General features: G+C 45.3%; 2 protein-coding genes across 7 annotated transcripts in view; one reads left to right on the top strand and one right to left on the bottom strand.

The window, feature by feature from the left end:
- KIAA1549L (KIAA1549 like) overlaps nucleotides 1-20,672 on the bottom strand; it is a 261,000-nt gene that overhangs the window by 113,257 nt on the left and 127,071 nt on the right. For 4 of the 6 annotated variants that reach the window (XM_045066054.1, XM_045066052.1, XM_045066051.1 and 1 more), the window contains exons 2-4: nucleotides 4,584-4,928; nucleotides 2,403-4,223; nucleotides 853-1,473 (exon numbers count right to left, since the gene is read on the bottom strand). In XM_045066054.1, coding sequence (XP_044921989.1) covers nucleotides 853-1,473; nucleotides 2,403-4,223; nucleotides 4,584-4,928 — 2,787 coding nt within the window. The other 2 variants (XM_045066055.1, XM_013057976.2) reach the window with 2 other exon arrangements.
- LOC101673862 (39S ribosomal protein L55, mitochondrial-like) lies at nucleotides 13,946-14,605 on the top strand. The gene has a single exon (XM_045066057.1). It carries the CDS (start codon nucleotides 14,070-14,072, stop codon nucleotides 14,430-14,432), a length of 363 nt encoding a protein of 120 aa, XP_044921992.1. The 5' UTR covers nucleotides 13,946-14,069; the 3' UTR covers nucleotides 14,433-14,605.

Consider the following 20,672-nt stretch of genomic DNA (forward strand, 5'->3'; position numbering starts at 1 on the left):
GTACTTTCTGCTATACGCCTAGTTTCACAATTTCCCATTTTAGGATAGGGTTTGTCTTAAGATATAATTTCACTTAATCCTTTGTGGGGCGAAGAGGAAGGCGGGACTCAAGCATTCAGCATTGGCATGCTCTTTCAAATAACGTGTCTGATGATTTTTAGAGCAAACACTGCCACTGATGAAAGCGTCCTGGGCCTTCCTGGCCTGCTGGGCTGCCACCGGGAAGTGCAGCTTGAGACAACAGACACCACCCAGCTTTCTCAAGGCCTCCTTTTCAATATCCCAAGGAAGTCCTGGGCACCCTCATCACACAGCTGTACTTTTACTATCTGCCGACTGACAAAATAGCTAACAAAAGCCTTTCTGAATTCTGTAGGGCTTCCGAGATTTGCCATCTTACTAGCCAGCTCATTCCTTTATGTGACACATCCCTGATTTGTTCTGCAGGAAAACTTGCTACACGTTCATCTTCTCAGACCACCTTCCCCCACCCACTGGCAGAAGTGGCTTCCCCAGGGGCCTCTGATATCGGGACGGACCTCGGGACTAGACCCCATGTTCCATAAAGCTCCCCCTCTCCGCCATCACTTATGATAAGGACCAGAGGTTCTCAACCTCAGCACTGTGACATTTGGGGCTGGATGATCCTTTGCTGTAGGTTTGTGGGGATCTACCTCCCTTTCATGTCACAGACAGTCTCCGGACATGGCCTGATGCCTTCTGGGGGAGAAGGAGCCAAACTGTCCCTGGTTAAGAACCACTCATCTCAAAGAACTCAAATAATTCTGCTACGTCTCTGAGACCAGGGCATGATTGCTACTTTCAAGTAAAATCAGGACCGTGGACTCTCACCTGTCTTCACCAGGAGCTTACTGGACATCTGACACTCCAGGTTGGATGCCATTTTGCCGGTGGTGACCACGGAAGCTGACGCAGCGGGAAGAGCAGCATCTGTATTTCCCGCCAGTGCGGGTGGCAAGCGGGTGGCCCTCACTGGTGCGGTGATGGACGTCAAGGCTGCTGTGATGGTCAGCGGGCGGGCGGTGGCTGCCCGGGGCATGTCTGGGTTGGTGGGGTTGGGAAGGCCCGTGTGCATGGCTTGTGGTTTCCTGGGGAGGTGTGTCGTGGACAGCAGGCCAGAGGCGGTGCCTGCGTTCCCTTGCATGGCTGTGTGAGCACTCACGGTATGTGCTGTTCTGGAAAACATGTAGGTTGGCGTGAAGGAGAAGGTCGGATGCACCGCCCCCGCTGTCGCCTTTGGGCCAGGCGCTGTATTGTTTGTGGCATTTGTAGCTAGAGCAGCGGTCCAGCTGCTCTTAACTAATCCTGAGGCCACGGCCGAAGGGTTACTGCCAGGGCCCTTGGCGATCAGGGCTGCAGACAGCGCCCGTGGACTGGATTTCCCCAGGAACGACGTAGCTGCAGGGGTGGCTGCTGCTGTTGGTTCCGCCCTGGACGACACGGAGGGGTCCACTACAAAGAGGGAAAAAAAGCAAAGTCTGTCATTGGTCTGCAGGGCACGTGTCACTTGTGGTGGTGACAGATGGATGGAACTTGCGGGTTTGCTGGTGAGAAAAGTCTCTGTACTCTGGAATTTGGGCAAAATGGTTCTAGGTTCGTTAAGTCAATTACCCACAGTGAGAATGTCCCTTACAGAAACCTGTGGTTGGCAATAAGGATGTTTAAATTCTGAATGGAGCTCTTTCTCACCTTACGATGGGGTTCTGTCCTAATAAACCTATCATAAGTTGAAAATATCATAAATCAGAAATGCATGTAATACACCTAAGCTACCGAACATCCTGGCTTAGCCAACCCACCTTAACCGTGCTCGTAATACCTACCGTAGCCTACGGTTGCTCAAAACCATCTGACACAAGCCTGTCTTACAATAAAGTGCTGAATATCTCACGTAATTTGTTGAACACTGTACTGAAAGTGACGGAATAGTGGTGTGGGTACGAGATGGTTGTAATTGTGGGTACGAGATGGTTATAATCGTATCATTGCTGACCTTCATGGTCTCGTGGCCGGCTGGGAGTTGTGCCCCACTGCCCTGCCTGGCACCACCGGAGAGGACTAACTTATTGCTAGCCCGGAAAAAAAAAATCCAAATTCAAATTTGAAGTGTGATTTCTACCAAATGCCTATGACTTTTGCACTGCTCTAAGCTGAAAAATTGTAAGTCAAACTCTTTTAAGCCGGAGACCGACTGTACTTTCAAAAAACTCAAGTCAGCAGAGGATAAAGGACAGGACTTTTGGGGACCCCTAACTTGTTCATCACCCTCAAAGTGTGTTTCTGCTCCTTCTAAGCAAAGCCGGGTGTCTGTGTTGAACTTGAAGGTCCTCTGTCCACAGAAGCAGTCCTAACTATTTTGGGGGTACCAGGAAACCAACTACCTGCACGCGTGGCTGCACCTGTCCGTTTGTCGGGGCCCCAAGAAGCCAGCAGTACTTTGGACGGGGTCCTGAGTCCGGCCCTGCTTGGTAGAGGAGACTCAGCCGTCGTGTGATCTCTCAAGGGACTCTGGAATGGTGGAGAAGCACTTATCTCAGGAGATGGATAGACATCACTGGAAATGGAGAGACTCCTATCCATTCCGTCTGAAAGCACTTTGTGGACGCGGGCCGCGTAAGTCAGCCTTGGAGAGGCTGGCAAAAGAGCAGGTGTTGCATGCCCAGGCAGCTGGAGATGGGGATGAGATGCAGCGTGTTGGCCTGCGGGTGGGTCCTTTTCAACCTCAGCTGTTTGGAAGTCTCTGGAATAGGCACCGGTTAAGGACACCACGTCCGTATGGTTTCCAACCATGCTAACTTCTGACTGTGGGACAGGCTGGTTGGCGCTGGTAGGAAGGGCAGGATGCTGGACGGTGAAGCCTTCTGCAGTCACTAATGGCCCAGCAGTAGCTCTGCGATCTGAAGATTTTATTGTTCTGGCCGCTGAAGTCGAACCACTGGGAGGAGGAGTTGAAGCTGAACGACTTTCCCAACGGGTGGAGTGAACTGTGTGCCCATTTAAATCATAATTTGTCTGCTGCTGCAAGCCAGATCTCATGGGCTGTATGGAGAGGGATCCAGTTTCTGTGGGAAGAGAACTCCCGAAAACATCTGTGGTCGCTGGCTTTAAAACACGTCTCATTGTTGAGAAATCATAGACCTCAGCGGAGGAGGGAAATGCTGTCACCTGTTGGGACGTTGGGACTGGCGACTCAGAGCGGCCTTCTGCAGCTGCAGGAGCCTCTGGGTTGGCGCTGGATGAGCGGGGGGTTGGGAGAATAGTCTGGGGGCCTCGTACGGACAGCACGGAAGGGAGCGCTGATTCTGAAGGGAGTTTTGTTCTCAGTGTTGTAAGGAGAAAAGATGAAATACGATCCGTGCTGGAATCAGAGGGGAACCCATTTACAGTGTGAAGACTCAGAATGTCTTTTCTTGGAAGGGTCTGGAGAGCAACTGTCAAGTTTGCCTTTTCGTTTTTCTTTAAAACAGCTGTCACGCTCTCTTCCTCCCGCAGGAGAGAGGCCCAAGTTGCAGAAAGGAGATCGGGAGATTTGCTAGACCGGGGGAAGTCTGGAGCTGCGGTCGGAGGGGACCCGCTGGTGCCCTCTTCTTGAGGAGCTGGCTTTAGGGGCGCGGTGGATGGGGAAGCCTGATTCTGCGCCAGCTGGGTGAAAGTGGGTGGGGAGGGAGAGTCGGCGGCTGTGATGTTCCGTGCCCCAGAAAGGATGGCTTGCCCTCGACTGGCCGTGGGGAGAGGCAGAGGAGAAGGCACCAACGAGGAAGCCGTGTGTTCTGCCGAAAAATTGGGCCCTTTGGAATTCTCTGGAGCGGCTGGCAAATGCAGTGGGTGAGTGGAGTCATTTGCAGTAGCAGGGGCTAGCTTTCTGGAGGTCGTTTCCACTGCCCCAGATCTTGCAGTCCGGGAAAGCAAAGACACAGCCTCCTCGGTCACAGCAGCGGCTGCTGCACTCTTCGAAGTCGGCAAAGACACCTCACTGTGCACGCCCTTGGCCACCCCAGCTTCCACAGAGTGGGTGGATGCAGGACTTGAAGCCCCTTCCGCCACTGCCTGTGAAGGCGGTCCATCTGGACGCCGAGGAAGACTTCCAGGTACTAGGGGAACGGGAGGCAGGTGGGCCAGTTCTGCCACGGAGCTCAAAAACGCAGGTGTGGGGGAGCCTGCGGAGTGAGGACCTGCTGTGGGGGGCAGCTCGGGCCGCTGTCCTGTGGAGGATCCAGAAAAACCTAGATGAGGGATGCCTAGCAAATCGAGGGCATTTTTGGATGGAGTGTGGTTCATTTCACCAGCGAATGGGATTGGGGAATTAGCTATGCTCTGATGTGAAGAGGAGCCAGGAGGAGCTGTGTGGGGGAAGAAAGGCACTTGGGTAGGTGGTTTGGCTGGTTTAGAAAAGACAATGGAATGAGGTAAGTCAGGAGCCAATGAGGAGGGTGAAGGTGGAGGGAGAAACGGGAGCCCGTCTGATCGTGGGGCATGTTGTGTGGTAATGGAAGGAGTCCCTACCCATACTGGCTGAGATGGGATGGTGGACAAGGAGGGGAGCATGCTGGTGTGAGGCAAACCTGACATGGAGGCTGCGTCTTTTCCCCCTTGAGGTCTCGGCTGGACCACAGACTCCGTGGAATCCTTGGAAGGCTCGAGGAAGGCGCTATGGCCACTTCCTTGGTAAGGGGAGGAAGAGAAGTCCCCGTGAGCCCTAGCTCTGCGGTGTGTCTTCGGTGGAGGTGTTCGGGGGAGCTGCAGCACGCTCGTGTTGTCAGGGGACGGTCCCAGCACATTCTGGATTCTGGCCGCTGCCAAGGAAGACTGGACTTCTGAGAAAGGCCATGTTGGTGAAATCGGTAACGCTTTCCCATGAGGAAATGACTCTGGGGTCGGGCTGACTGTTATCTGTAGATTGTCTACTCCTGAGAAACAAAATATCACATGGTCAGGCATCAGCAGTCACCAAGTGCCTGCTTTGGGAGGTCCTGGAGGTTCTGGAGAGAAGGGGTGGGCATGGCAGGCACCACCCCCATCTCACAGAGCTGTGCCCCAGTGCAGAAGACTCATTAAACATATTCAGACAATGATGTCATTACGCAGGTGCAAATGTGGCAGCTACCCTCCGGGGCAGGGATGGTGAGCCACAGTCTCCAATAAAGTCATATTTGAGCAAAGATGCAGAAGACACCTGTGTATCTTAAATCTTTTTTTTTTTTTTTTTTTTTTTTTTTTTTTTATCACCTAAAAGGGTTGGACTGGGAAACTCACAACCTAGAAAATCGAAGATCAACGTGACCACCTGCCATGGCCAATGACACCAAAATGAACCTGATGCAAGAACCCAAAATGCAAAATGAGAGAACTGTGTATCTGGATGCAAATGTCTTTTTAGGACCCTAAGTTTTGCTCTCTGAAAGATAAGTTATTCACATCCAACAGAGGACTAGAGCCACCTCACAAGACCCAAGGTCACTACAAGCACCTACAGAGAATTCAGATGGTCAGCACCAACATTTCCTGTATAAAGCTGCAGGTAGAAAGGAAAGGAGGGAGGGGCTCAAAATGGTGAGCTCCACAGGAAAGGAGGCAGGGACATAACTGAGCAGAAAGCTGGAAATTTCATGCTTGGGAAGAGAAACAATCTTGCCGGATGATTCTCTGGTCCCCCTTCCCATGGTTCTGCAGTGTTGATGGTGTTCATGACCCCAAAGGTGGCCAAGCACCCTTAAGTCATATTTTAAATTAAGAATAAAAAAGAAAATCTACTTCGAGAGCTTTCTCCGTTATTACCTAAAAACCTCAGAACTACCTGACAGAAATAAACCAAGGGGAGTTGAAGTTATGAAATCTGGTTTGAAGTGGAGTGGGGTGGGTAGGTGAAGATGGGTGATGTACAGGAGCAAATTTGTGTTTTAGAACAAGCATTCTGGCTATGGAGTGAGGAACAGAACAGACTGGAAAGTGGTGGGCATGGATGACAGGAGAGAACAGAAGGAACCCCTCTGTCCCCACAGTGGTCCAGGCATGGGATGGCTGGAAAGTTGTGAAAAAGAGTTGAGCCATGGTAGAGGACTGAAATAGGTCATCCTCAATGATCCCTTTCAATTTTCAGATAATCTAGTCCTTTAAATGTGTGTGTGTGTGTTTCTGCAATTTCTCCTGTATGCCTCCCATTAAGAGGTGAGGTCTATGTCTCCTCATCCTGGAGCTGAGTGGCCTGAGACCATTCAACCAATTACCGTATGGCGGAAGCAATGCCACATGACTTCCAAGGCTACCATCACAAAAGGCCAGACAGCTTCCACTTGGCCTTTTGGAAGGCTTGTTCTCCATATATTCCTTCACTCTTCCTCCTAGAAATAGCCATAACTCTGTGAGCAACCCAAGCCACATGGTGAGGCCATGTAAGTACTCCAGGCAACAGTCCTAGCTGAACCAAGATTCCCAGTCATCCCTGCCCAAGCACCAGCCATGTGACTCAAGAAGCCTCCAGGTAATTCTAGTCCTCAACACTTCAAGTCACCCTGGCTGTTTCAGTCTTCTCTACTGCATCCCCAAAAATCATGAGGCAGAGATAAGCCATCCTCACTGTGCTCCATCTGGATTCCTGAAACCATGAACATTATGAAATGGTAACTTTTTACCACACTAAGCTAGGGGTGGTTTGCTATGCAGCAATAATAACAAATGATACAGGATTGTGTCCCTCACTTCTGGGAAATGAACCTCTATAGCTTTAATGAGATTCTCAAAAGGATTCAGAAGCCAAAACACAGCTAAGAACTCTTCATTTAAATGAAAATTACTTCTGCTTTATACACAAGATTTTAAAATTATGTCTATACTAATAAATAAAATATACTTGTATTGATTGATGTATCATGGAAGAGATAAAAGGGAAAAAAAATTTTAGGGGGAAAGGAGAGGTAATTTATTAAGAAGGAAAAAGTAAATTAGGAGAAGTAGGGCAAAACCAAATTACAGAAAGCTTAAAACACTCAAAAAAGGCAGTGAAGTCGAAGTGTGATACAGGATGGATATAGGAGTACACTGGACACACTCTACAGTGTTCCCATGGTCCCTGTCTCTTGGTGGTCATGCCTTTGTGTGACCCCTCTTATTGAATATGAGCAGGACCTGTGACTTGCTTCTAACCAACAGAATATGGCAAAGGGATGGGATATCACACTTGTGTTTATATTATCTAAGACTTAGTCTTGCTAGTAGACTTGCTCTCCCTGATGGCCTGATGAATTGAGAGGCCCTACTAGGAAAGCCCATGTGGCAAAGGATTACGGGCAACTTCTAGAATTGCAGGCAGTCTCCAGGAACTACAAACAGCCTCTCAGAGCTGAGGATGGCTTCCCATCTTCCATTTTTCACTTGATCTTAACCAAAAGACCGAGAAGTGATTTAAGTCCCATTTTTCAAAGAGAAAAAGAAGCAACACCATTCTAATCAAGTGACTGAATTCTTTTTTTCTTAATGAAATCTGACTCTCCAATCCATCCCCTTCTTCTGACCAAAACCCCTAACTTTCTTCTACTTAGAATAACCTGAACTACTCTTTGCAGAAAACTGTGGTAACAGTCTTGTTAAAAAATGCACAGAAAGCAATGATATGTCCCACATACAAGAGTGGGAGATGACAGACAATGGTGTTTTCCTGCATAAGCCCCTAACCAGCGATCCTTTCTGAACATTAAAAATATCACTCATTCAAAAAAAATATATATATATATCACTCATTCTAAAGAAACCCCACAAAAACAAAAACAAAAAACAAGTTATCACTCATTCTAGGGACAAGTCAACAATTACCTGTGTTTGGACAGGGTGTCTCACCAAGGGACTTGTATTCTAAAGAATTTTAAAAGGAAATAACTTAAATGGTAAGACATTTAAGGAGGTTCTGGATAAAGAAAGACAGGGAGCAGAGATGGCTTTGTGATGGAAATCACTTGCTTACTAAGTTTGCATGGAGTCCCATCAGGGCTAAACTTACCCTTGTACTGAAGTTCATTAACTAATGAAACATAAAGGGGGTTAGGAAGTGCTTGGCCAGGTTGGGAAACAGAATGTCAGAAATGGTGAGAACTGCCTCCCTAGTCTCCCCGGACCTCAAGCCCCCGCGGGTAACACCCAGATGCCTAACGATGAGTTGTTCGCACCTCTGTCCTCCTGAAGCCCTTCACACTGGTAGCACATCATTCCCACTACTTGCACAGAATGCCAGACCTGGTCTCCAGGGCTGTGTGCTCAAAGTATTCCCACTGCATAGCCTACAAACCTGAACCTCATAAAAGCCCATACGTATGTCAGGCTCCCCTGCTGCTTTTTCTCTGCTCTGAACTTCTCTCTTCAGTCCCTCTGACTGTCAGTCCCTTGTGCATGGCTATTTTTGTCCCAGACCCCAGGAGAGACCCTCCTTTCCAAAGTCATCAGAGTCTCCTACTTAAGAAATATCCTCCATTCAAGATCCAAGGGCCTTCCAGCGCTGCCCTGGATGGCTTCCTGGTTTCCTCCGGCTACTGGAAGGTGGCTGTAGTCATAGCCCTTTCCTGCTCAGCGCTTCCTTCCTTTGCCTGCTGGAGACACTGAGGAGAAGGAGGCCTTCCCACAGCCAGTCTGGGACACTTTGCCAACCACAGTCATGAAGCCATCCGCTTTGTCCCGTTCACTGCCCACCAGCAGGTTTTCTTAATTGCAATACTTGAAAAAAAGCAAACCTTATCAACAGCAGCTCTTGAATGAAAGAAACTAAGACAACCAGTTAATAAATAAGTATCCCAAATCCCTCGTCCTTGTATGTCAGAGAAAAATACCGGCAGCTTTCTATCAGGCCTGGATTCAAATCCCGCTCCTCCATCTGCTAGCTGTGTGACCCTGGACAAGTTACTTAACCTCTCTGTGCCTCTCCCTCATTTGTAAAATGGGGACTATTCCAGTACCTACCCCATGGTAACTACATTACCATGAAATTGTTTTAAGTATTAAGATGTGATACAGGGACAGCTGGGTGGCTCAGTCAGTTGAGCATCCGACTCTTGCTTTTGGCTCAGGTCATGATCTCAAGGTCGTGATATCAAGCCCTGCATCAGGCTCTGGGCTCAATGAGAAGTCTGCTAAAGCTTCTCTCTCCCTCCCTCTCCCTCTGTCCCTTCCTGTGCAGCGTGCTCTTTCTCCCTCTCTAAAATAAATAAATACATCTTTAAAATGAGGTAATACATGTAAAGTCCTTAGAACAGTGTTTGGTATATAGTGTTCCCAAAACACTAGCTATTACTCATATTGTTCTTGTTATCATTACTTGTTTAGTCCAGCATAGGCATGGACTGACTTCCTCAGAGGCCTCGGATGCTAGTCAAAACTCAGAAATGCCTTGCAGATCATGCACTGTCACAATCCCACAGGACTGTGGATCCCCTATGGTTTGCAGGATCTTGTCATACCTCATCCCACCTTGTTCCTCACAGTATCTGGGAGGTAGAGAATAAAAGTTCTTACCTCGATTTTACAGGCGAGCAAACCATGCCCCAGGGAGGTTAAAAACTGGCTCGGTCAAGGTCATAGGGACAGCTACCCTAAAGTCATGTATGACTCATGCCCTCTGACTTCAGAGCCAAAGCTGTCTGCTCTGTGTGGGAAGGAGTAGATCTTCCTCCATCACCAGGTCCAGAGAGGGCTCCGTCCTCTCAGAGGGACCCCAACAGTCTGGAGCCCACATGGCAGCCTGTGTCTCCTGAGTGTGAGGTCGAGTCTCCTTTTGGTGCTGCTTTGGCAAATATTACTGAGCATAGCTCTACGTCACTGAGACCTCGATTCCCAGAAGGTCAACAGAGATGAACTGAGCAGCACCTCTCTGTGGAAGCACCCAGCCCCAACCCACGGTTCTGAAGTGTGGCGCCTGGGACATTCTTCTTGACATGGTTTCTCTTGGGGCTTTTTCAATGTGCCGGTTAAACACAGACTGCCATTCCTTGAAGCAATGCCAGCAAATAGAAGACTGTGTTTATTGCTTCCGCAGAAGCTTTTTAACTATCAAAGCTCTTTCACAGCAATTTTCTTTAAAAAAAAAAAAAAATATATATATATATATATATATATACACACACACACATATATATGTGTGTATATATATATATAGCTTTCAAATCCTTTGTGAATAGGTTTAAAAATAAAATTGATTTCCCCCTTAAGACAGTAATACATTTACTCTTTTTCATTTTTTTAAAGTCTCACTTTATGTGATCATTACAGAAACTTTAGAAACAATGGAAAAGTTGAAGGAAAAGAGTCCCACACATCCCTCAGCGCCAGTCACCGGCATGTCCCACCATGTCGAGAGAAACCACAACTCACACTGTGATGAACTGTGCTGCTAGATTTCATTCTTGGAAGAGCTTTGGTTTATGTGTTTTCAGACCTGTGATCACACTACACGTTCAACTTTGCACCCGCTTTTGGTCTTTTTACATTATTTTAAGGCATTTTTTCATATTGGATAAGGCTGCATGTTTTTCCTGGTAAGACAAGGTATTATAATTTGTTTAACTGCCTCCTGATACAGGTTATTGGGGCACCTGGGTGGCTCAGTCATTAAGCGTCTGCTTTTGGCTCAGGTCATGATCCTAGAGTCCTAGGACTGAGTCCCACATTGGGCTCCCTGCTTGGCGGGAAGCCTGCTTCTCCCTCTCCCACTCCCCCTGATTGTGTTCCTGCTCTCACTCTGTGTAAAATTTTTAAAAAATCTTAAAAAAAAATAGGTTATTTATACATTTTCAGTTTTATAAGTAATAGCCTCATCTCCTCCCAATTCTGTCATCATAATTACATTGTGGCAGGTGGGACAGCTGTAATGACCCCCTCTTATGGACAAGGTCACCACCCACATCTAATTTGAACACCATCTGCATCAGAAGTAAATCAATGGGACTTGGGGTCTCTCTCCTTCCCCACCACTCTGCCATCATCCTGATTCTTTCTGATAAGGTCATTCATAAGTTTAAAAACTTCACCCCAGGGGACCTAGGTGGCTCAGTCCATTAAAGGTTCAACTCTTGATATCAGCTCAGGCCATGTGAGATCGAGCCCTGTATTGAGTACTTTGTCAGGCTGAGCGTGGAGCCTGCTTCAGATTGTCCTTCTCCTTCTCCCTCTGCCCCTCCCCACTCACACACTCTCTTTGAAAAAACAGAAACAAAAACAAAAACAAAAATAGAACCTCACCCCACTGTTCAGACAGCCTAAACCCAACCATCGAAAATGCGATTAACCACCAAAAACTGATCCTCCAAAACAGGATAATCCTATCAGCAAACTTTTCCAAACCTTCCCATTCATTTTTGCTATTTCATTCTAACAGCCCTAAAGGGAGTTGAAACCATTTTCATCATTAGACAAGAAAGACTGGAGATGTAGAACAGTCTGAGCCAATTAGAAAGCAGTAATAGCGCCTTAGAAAGTTGGGCAAAAGGCGTATTACTGGACTTCACCCCATGTTGAAAATGTAAATGTAAACTGCTTCTGAGTGATAGTCTCAAAATTAAGATATCATTGTTTCCACAACTCGTCATTTTTAGCTCTATTAGAGTACTTTCTCCTTTCTGTTTAGAATTATGGCCAATTACCCCCCTTATCTGCTCAATCACTTAGCCATTTAACACCCAAATCTTTTCTCAGATAGTCCCTCCCTTATGCAGATGAACAGGCTGTAACCCTCACTGGGAAGGCGGTCAAGTGTCCCAGTGAAGGGTTTGGGATCTAGAATCAGAGCACTGGGTTCACAGCCCGCCTGCCTTGTTCCAGCTGTGCCAACTTAGGCAAGTTACAGACCTCTCTGTGCCCGTTTGCCCTTCACATGATGTGTGTAGTAATAATCTTTGTCTCACGGGTCGTCTTGAGGCTGAATGGCATTAACCCACATGGAATATTTGGAACACACCCTGGTACGTGGTCAGCAGTCAATACAATGTTACTTCCCATCATGGTCATCAGGGAGCACAAAATCTAATTAAGAGGGTTCAGAGTCATGCGTTTTTTTCTAAACTCTGGTAACAGGAAATGATTATACTCCTACTTCGCGATAAACTTACTCAAACTTCTCAGGCGTGGTTCACATTTCTTACAGGGAATCCCTTGTCTCCCGCTATAATTCTGCAATGAGTGCCTGGTGATCCACCGGGCTTTCCTGGCATTAGTAAAGGCTCACTGAGCCTCAGCATTGGGTTTCTCCCTGAAGTCTGCTTATTCCCACAATCAAGCATGTGGTTTTTGAAATGACTTATTCGGCACAGTTGGCAAAGTAAACACTTTCCCATTAAGCTTGCTCACAAACCTGGCACATGAATCTCACTACAGCGAGGGCTGAGATGCTGAGAGAAGGCAGAGGCAGAACATGAGGTTCTTGCATACATGTTCTCAGAATAAAGAAATACACAGGGGCGCCTGGGTGGCTCAGTGGGTTAAATTCGGCTCAGGTCATGATCTCAAGGTCCTGGGATTGAGCCCCGTATCAGGCTCTCTGCTCAGTGGGGAGCCTGCTTCCTCCTCTCTGCCTGCCTCTCTGCCTGCCTGTGATCTCTGTCTGTCAAATAAATAAATAAAATCTTAAAAAAAAAAAAAGAAATACACATATATAAGGGAATAACTTTCATAACCCAAATTAATCCAAAAATGAGCAACTGAACCAAATTAACATAGGAAAAAGGAGGCACTATTGAAAAAGCCACCAGGACCAGAAATATTTGGCTGAGTTCTACCTACCTTTTAAAAAAACAAGGTGATGCTAACATTATTAAACTAATCCAGGCCTTTGAGATATATGAAAACATCCCTGATTCATTTTACGAAACCAGTACTGCTTTAATATCAAAATCCAAAAAAAGATATATTAAGGAGACAAACAATAATCAAAAATGTAAATAAATGCAGGGTAGCCAAGCAAAAATGTGGGGCATGGGAGAAGGAAAAGATTACAATAAAAAGTAGAAAGCCATGTATACTCCAGGATCACATATATGCAATTTTATAAAAAAAGTATGTATATATACAAGGATAAATCATTTAATGCACAAATGATCAATTAATAACTCAAAAATTTATAAAATCCATGACAGTCCACACAGCACACAAGCACTGCACAAAACATACTAGACACAAAAAGAGAAGGTTAAGACTTTTCATTGCATTTGAGGTGCAAACAGTATAATCCTAGGCCAAACTCAGCTCTCTTCAGTGTTTTCCTTATTATTTGCAACCCCAACATTGTGTCATCTCATTGTTATTCATGATAGGCAAAGACCTGCCCCTTCACTTTGCATCTCCAGAGTATTTTTTTTTTTTAAGATTTTATTTATTTGTAAGAGAGAGAGAGAGTGAGAGCGAGCACAGTCAGACAGAGTGGAAGGCAGAGTCAGAGGGAGAAGCAGGCTCCCTGCGGAGCAAGTAGCCCGATGTGGGACTCGATCCCAGGACGCTGGGATCATGACCTGAGCCGAAGGCAGCTGCTTAACCAACTGAGCCACCCAGGCGTCCCTCTCCAGAGTATTCTGTTAGATTGAAAAGACAATAGTCCCGTATTAGGGACATCCAGATAAACTGACTGTCTCTAAAACCGAGAACAAGCAAAGGAAGCCATGTCCCAACAACTGTTCCCATAAATATTGGTTCCATGATATTGGTTCAAAACAGCTCAGGAAATCTCTTCCAAGAGATTCACAGTGCAGACAAGGACCCCAAAGTCTACAAAAGACTTAGAGAAAACAGATGTTATAATTAATCTAGAAAATCCCCAAACGAGTTGACTGTGGAACTCTTTCTTCTTTTTCTTTTTTGCATGATATCAACTACTATCCCAAGGAACCACCACTCTGAAGAACACCTTGGGAGAATTCTAACTTGAAATCCTTTCAGGGGAGGCGGGGTCGTGGGTGGACTGGGTGGTGGGTCGGCCGGGACGCTGGGGTTCGGCGTTGCTGCGGAGCTCAGGCAAGGGGGCAGGTTGCCCACCAGGCCAGTGGCTGAACCTGAGCCTCCACGTGCCACAAGGGCCCTGAGGAGGAATGGCCGCCGTGGGCAGGCTGCTTGGTCTCCTGCAGTTGCCACAGCGGTCTCTTCCATGGGGCAGAAGCTGTTCTGACCAGGCCCCACTGCACCTGCTGCGGCAGCCCGTGTTGACAGGGTATGCTCTGGTGCATGCCCGCCTACATACATCCTCCTGGCAGGCCGACAGCAACAGGGCCTCGCTCACACGTGTGCACCGACAAGCCTATGCACGCCTCTACCCTGTGCTCCTGGTCAAGCAGGACGGCTCTACCATCCACATCCGCTACCGGGAGCCACGACGAATGCTTGAGATGCCTGTGGACCTGGACACCCTGTCCCCAGAGGAGAGGAGGGCACGGTTCCGGAAACGGGAGGCCTAGCTCCGAAAGAAAGAGAAGGAGGAGCCAGAGCTCAGTGATGACTTTGACATGGAGCAGTACAAGCGGTTTTGGACAAAAAAGTGATGGGTCTGGAAGCTGCCTGCGTCGGGGATGTGATTTCGGGGATGGTGTGTCTTTACATGGTGTGTTCGCAAAAAAAAAAAAAAAAGAAATCCTTTCAGGGTATAAAGTCATTGCCCTGGAGCAATTACAGATGCAGAAAAACCAAAGAAGAACTGACCAGAGGACTACACCCATCCTGGAACCTGAAAACATGCTCTTTGAAATTACACAGCTGGCTCTGGCCTGTTTCACTGTCTGTTTCATCAGACTTATTCATGGACTCTTCTACTGATGTTCATCCCTTGAGACCGCAGAAGGCTGAGTACTGAGAGATCTGTAAAGTTCTGTGTAACAAAGGTAAGGGACCATCATTATACAGACCGGCTCTAATGTCTTTTTGGGGTATTAAGTTGATTTAGGTAAAATGATAATATCAGCAGCTGGATTGTTTTCCCCCTTGACTGGGAAGGCTGTGTGACACCCCATGGGTACTGATACAACTAAACTTTGAATCTCTGCAGGTATCTGTGTGGGGGCCAAGAAGCAGAATATGCTGCCCCTATTAATGTCAAATATTATTATTCATCTTTAATTCATATTCACTGATGACTGATACAGACGTAAGTTTTACTATCCCATAAATGACATTCATTAGTTATGATTATCACTACCAGAATTTGTTAATTCAGATGTTTATAAAAAGAAATTATCAACCAACTCTATTAAGACTGAACAACAACTAAACTAACCACCTTTAAGGTAAAAAAGAAGAAAATATTTATTCTAAGTAAATAATTTTCAAATCCTTCACAGAAGTGCCCAAAGCCAAAAAGATAGTCAATATGTTCATAGCAAGTAAATTTCACAAATTGTTTGGTCTAGTGTTTACATATGTGGTCATACCAAGGTAACATTTTTTTTTTTTAATTCTATAATTTAGAAGTGTCTGAGACTACATGTTCTCTCATTTGGTATAGAATGGGAAGATCTACCTATTTTAAGTTTAAATTTACTCCATCAAGAAAAGTTTCACTTCTATCTCCCAGTGCCTTGGTTTATCTAGTAATAACCCAAATCGTTAGACATAATTGTTCAGCATTGGCAACGGATGTTCCTTCATCCTTCTCGACACCAGGACTATCTGTGACTAACAACAGAGGAGATGTCTGGCCCAGAAGTCGGGGTGCCCATAAAAGGGCAGCAAAATGCTGGTGCTCTCCCCACCTGGTCTACCCAGAACAGATTCAGATCTTGTCCAGGAGGAGCCTAGGACAGACTGCACACCACTTGGTCGGCGGGGGGGGGGTTGGGGGGGGGGGGGCCATGCCAAGTGTGTGTGTCTCTGTAACTGCCTTCTGTGTGAAAGACAAGAGTCCGCAGTCAAAGTACCCTACCACGGATAGGAGACTTATCCTCCCTACACTCATTTCATTAATCTGAGTACCTACTGTGTGCCAGGTACTAGCACTTCCTGAACGTTTCCTGTAGTCCACTTCTGTCCTGTTTACAAATATGAGCACATTTCATCCTCACAACACTACTATCAGGAAGATGCTGGTGGTGGTTAATTTTAAGTGTTAAATTAAATAGCAGGTGAAACAGGCCTCCTACCCAGGCACAGTGGGGTATTTGGAATCACAGGTAGGAAAATAAAAACCAGAGCAACTCAGGGTATTCTAAATTCCAGTTGACCTGTAAGCAGGACACCAGGACACACCAAACACCCACGTTCTGGGCACGTCTATCCCTACTGTCCTGGATCATCATGGTAAAGAAAAGGTGTACCGGCAGGGGGCCCCTGGGAGGCTCAGTAGGTTAAGCGTCTGCCTGTGGCTCAGATCCAGCCCCACGTCGGACTTCCTGCTCAGCAGGGAGACTGCTTCTCCCTCTCCCTCTGTGCTCTCTTGCTCTCTCTCACTCTCAAATAAATAAAAAAAATAATTAAATAAATAAAATAAAACTTAAAAAAAAAAAAAAGGTCTCTTGAAGTCAAGAGTTTCTCTAGCTTACAATTTTCCACACCTCTTGCTCCAGTATAAATTTAAATCCACAGCTTCATGAAGTTAAAATGTACATTATTATCCTCCAGATAAATAACATACATTTCTATCTTCTACCCTGAATGGTTAGTGCTATTATTTTCACAGTAAATAATTGTAAGAACCACTGCCAGTGAACTAGTGGCATGTATTGTTGACTTCTTACAAATACCAAGAAGAATTAAATGTTTCTCGTGGCACATAGGTTGGATTGTTGGATTGTTAATTACTTGTAATTGAGCCTCAAATCCTGGCTCTTTTCAAAAATAAAAATAATCAGTAATAACAAACATGTCACCATAGTATAATATAGCATGTTATATAGCCTCCATTAAGATCTATTTTCTCCCTAACTGGATGGAAATATTGAATAATTTAACCCAAAACCTATTTCAGTAAAGTGAATTTGTTGGCTGAATTGCTTGTGTGGTAGTGATATACATGTCTTTATTCCAAAATTTGAGGATTTATATCAGGCAGTTCCCTCTTTTCAAAACAGCCAGTCTACTTAAGAATGAATTCCCCAAGAAAAAGTGCTACACATGTGAAAATATGTAATTTAAATCAGTGTCAGAACTATTGGGAAAAAATAAAATTTAATAACAAAAGTAAAGATTATTTTATAGCTTTAATTGCAACCTTAGAGCATTTTAATGGTGCTGAACAATGAAACTAACTATATAATGTCAAAGCAACTAGAAAGCAAAAGACTAACTTTATTCTGTGAATCCATAAATCAGGGAATGTTACAGCTCCTGGGCTTATAGACACTTTACACAGGACAAGACCAGAGCCAATCTGCTTGAAAAGCATTAACAGAGCAGATTAACACAAAGAGTCTCCAAGATGTAGTCAAGTCTGCTGTGATTTTATCTATGTTGATGAACTCAAAGATACAATTAATATATGATAAAGATCATACTCAGGGGAAGTAGTAGAAGCTTCACACATGAGCCAGGAGTTCTGGAGTCCCATCTTGGTTCTCCTACCTGCTCCCTTTTAGACACGGAGCAAATCTCTTTGCTGGGCCCCATGTTCCTCGTCTCTAACACAAGAGGGCAAAATCAAGTCATCAGTAAGAGCCCATACATTGTGACGCGGCTTAAGCCAAGAAATCATTTTCAAATAGTTCTATCCCCCTAGACATAGATTAATCTTACCCAACAACAATTTTTTCTTTTGCCATGTTTTAAAGTGTCTTTTAATCTCCAGATTTCCCTCTCCTTTCCTTCTGTTTGCTTACAACCTATCTGATGAAGAACTTGTGTTTGCACAGTGTGCACTGGGCCGATGCACGCTCATGGTGCAATTCAGCATGTTCCTCTGTCCTCTGCATTTCCTTTAACTGGACCATTGGCTCCAGAAATGAAAATATTTAAGTCTACACTTTTATTAACTTATCATACTTTAAAATGGAAGTAACAACAACAGGAAAGCATTTAAACGTTGTCTGTATGAACAACACCCCCACCCTTCCTCATTCATCTAGAGCAGTACCTCTTTCCAATGAGGAATAAAATGATGGCCATGTTCTCTATGAACGCCAAGGTACCTATGCCTTAGAGATACAGATTTTATCCAAGGTCTGAACTTTGCAAAGGTTGTACATTTGTCTCCTTTATTTTAGACCTATAGCTTCCCTACCTCCAGAGCTGTTATATAAAAAGGCGGGGCTGCCATGGGGAGACTGCCATCAGTAACCATTCGCGGAAGAAGGCTTTGGGCAGAAATAATAAAAATATGCTGCCTTAGAAGTTTAAGCCCTTCTCTCCTGGCAAAATGAACTCCAGAAGGCAACTTAAAAAACAGCAACCAGCAGGAAAGGCAGAAAGGAAGAGATGTTTCCTAGCATCGTCGTCGAGGAAACAATGGTGCCAGCAGCCATTACAGCTGCATCATCTGCAAAAATGAGCCCTCCGTAGGCAGAGCAGATGTTCCAAAGCTGTGTCATTTGTAAATATAGATGAGAAATGTAAACTGAAGATGTGACCTCACTCACTATCATATTTGAGGGTAACAGCAATTAGGAACATTGAATGTAATTTGAGCTGAGACTGCAAGGATCTTTTTGCTAGTCCAAATATAACTGCAGAAAACATATTTTCAAAAAGTAAAATAACTCTCACTGTTGCCTGCCACCACACAGTTGCAAAGTGAGCCAGGCGAATTCTGAGGCTCCCAGACAAACATGGCTGATTCATCTTTGCTGAAAGAGCGGTCGATTCTTCAGCCACAGGAGACATTAAAGGCTGGCCTGGACTTAGGTCGGGAAGTAAGAAGAGTTTTTTTTTTAAGGAATGACTAATTGGGAAGAAAAGGGTAGAGGAGGGCTTTTATTATGTTGTCTTTCAAAATGTCAGGGAATTAGGAATAATGGCTTCACATATCCCTTCTCCCTAAGGAAAGTATGAGGAAGGAAAGATGGTAGACATCTGGATCTCCATTTCTTGCTCAGAGATGGCTAATGAGTCATGTCTCAAAGGTCGGTTGCCTCCATCTGATTGGCAGTGACTGCCTGACCTGTTGTGGAGGATTCTAAAGGCAGTCCTGGATCAGCAAAGAAGCATGCTGGGATCAATTAGTAATGTCTGCTATGGGTTCTGTACTTGCGAAATGACATCCAAAAGTGGGCAGTTATTTAGCATCCTGGAAAAGGTGATCTCTCAGGTTTCTCCCAGCATCTAGCCTAGGTCCATTCATTTTCAGAAAATGAAACCAGGCCCAAGGGTGACTAAGTGACTTGACCAAAGTCTAGCACTGGGAAAGTGTGAATGAGAGGCTGCTCTTGGGTTCCCTCTGACAGAGCTCTTTCCACCACCAGACATATCATGTTACTTTTCTGAAGCATCAACTGAGAGACTGAGAAGGAGAGAAAATGAAAGGAGGAGAAGAAATGACAGGAGGTGAAAGAATGACCAAATGAAAAACAGAAAGAAATCAGTAGGATTCATAGACACAGGCCAGGAAACAGACATCATTTCCAGGCTGTCGGTGGGATGCAAACAAGCCATTTCCACAGTTGGCGAATCAAGGATACTGACGATTTCCTCCTCGCCACCCACCTGAGAGAACCTCTTTGTATCACCTGCCCTTCTCTATCTCTGAGCATCAGCTCTCACAGCCCCAGATGAGAAGACTGCTCATCACGTGACTGTGGCTTCGTGACCACAGATGCTTGGACCAGGAGTGGATAACTGGTCCAATCTGGTCTAACTGAACGTTTCCCCAGGAATTTGAAAAGTGGGACCTGAAGACCTTGTCATTCAATGTTGGATGCTTGCCTAGGGAAGTGACAGAGGACAGGCAGCCATGTTTGGTACACATGTATGCCACAACAAAGAACGCTGATTGGGAAAGAGAGAACAGAAGAGATGAGATGACTTGCAAGTGTGACACTCACAAGAGAGAAACTTAGAGAGATTAGCTGCTCCAGTTCCACATTTTAGGCAGACTCAGCCATACTCCAACCACTGGGTTCCGTGAAAGACCCTTGAATGTTTTCCAAAATAGAAGGCTTTTTAGTTCAGGTGTATTCTGCTCCTTGCAAGCAAATATAACTCCTGATTAAGTCAATTAAACCCTGCTTGGTTTCCATTTTCTGAATGCAGTAAGGGAGGGGAAGATGAGAAATGGTATTTTATTAGGGGTCAGATGTTCTTAGGAAATCCAAATTAATACAGTAACATTTTCCTTCTATCCACTAAGTTAAGCATTTGGGCAAGAAATCAAATCAAATTAATAAGATATCGGTTATTAAAATCTATTTTGACCATTAGCTCCACAGATTAAAGTGAAACAATTTACATTATTTATTTATTACCACGCATTTCCCACATAACCAATCGAGAGTCTGGGCAACAAAATCCTGAAAACATGGCAGCCATTTGCTATTCACAAGTTACTAAAAATCCCAGATGGTAAAGCCTTTAAAATCAACTGCAGGAAAAATCAGTGTCGGTCTCCTGAGCAAGATTCTGGAGCCATAAAACTGGCTGGTGGTGTACAAAGAGTTCATAAAACTGTGATTAAGTAAAGCACCAGCAAGTGCTTAGGCAAAGCCTGTTGAAAGACTACTCCACAGGCTCCTTGTACAAACGCAAAATAATACCAAATCAGGAGAAATCAACTTTTCTAAAAG

Source organism: Mustela putorius, unplaced genomic scaffold (genome assembly GCF_011764305.1).
Source record: "Mustela putorius furo isolate JIRA1106 unplaced genomic scaffold, ASM1176430v1.1 tig00003859_pilon_pilon_pilon, whole genome shotgun sequence".
Classification (NCBI taxonomy): Eukaryota; Metazoa; Chordata; class Mammalia; order Carnivora; family Mustelidae; genus Mustela; species Mustela putorius.

What these genes read in the sequence shown, in the direction of transcription:
- LOC101673862 (XM_045066057.1), top strand. Translation starts at nt 14,070, where the DNA reads ATGGCCGCCGTGGGCAGGCTGCTTGGTCTCCTGCAGTTGCCACAGCGG.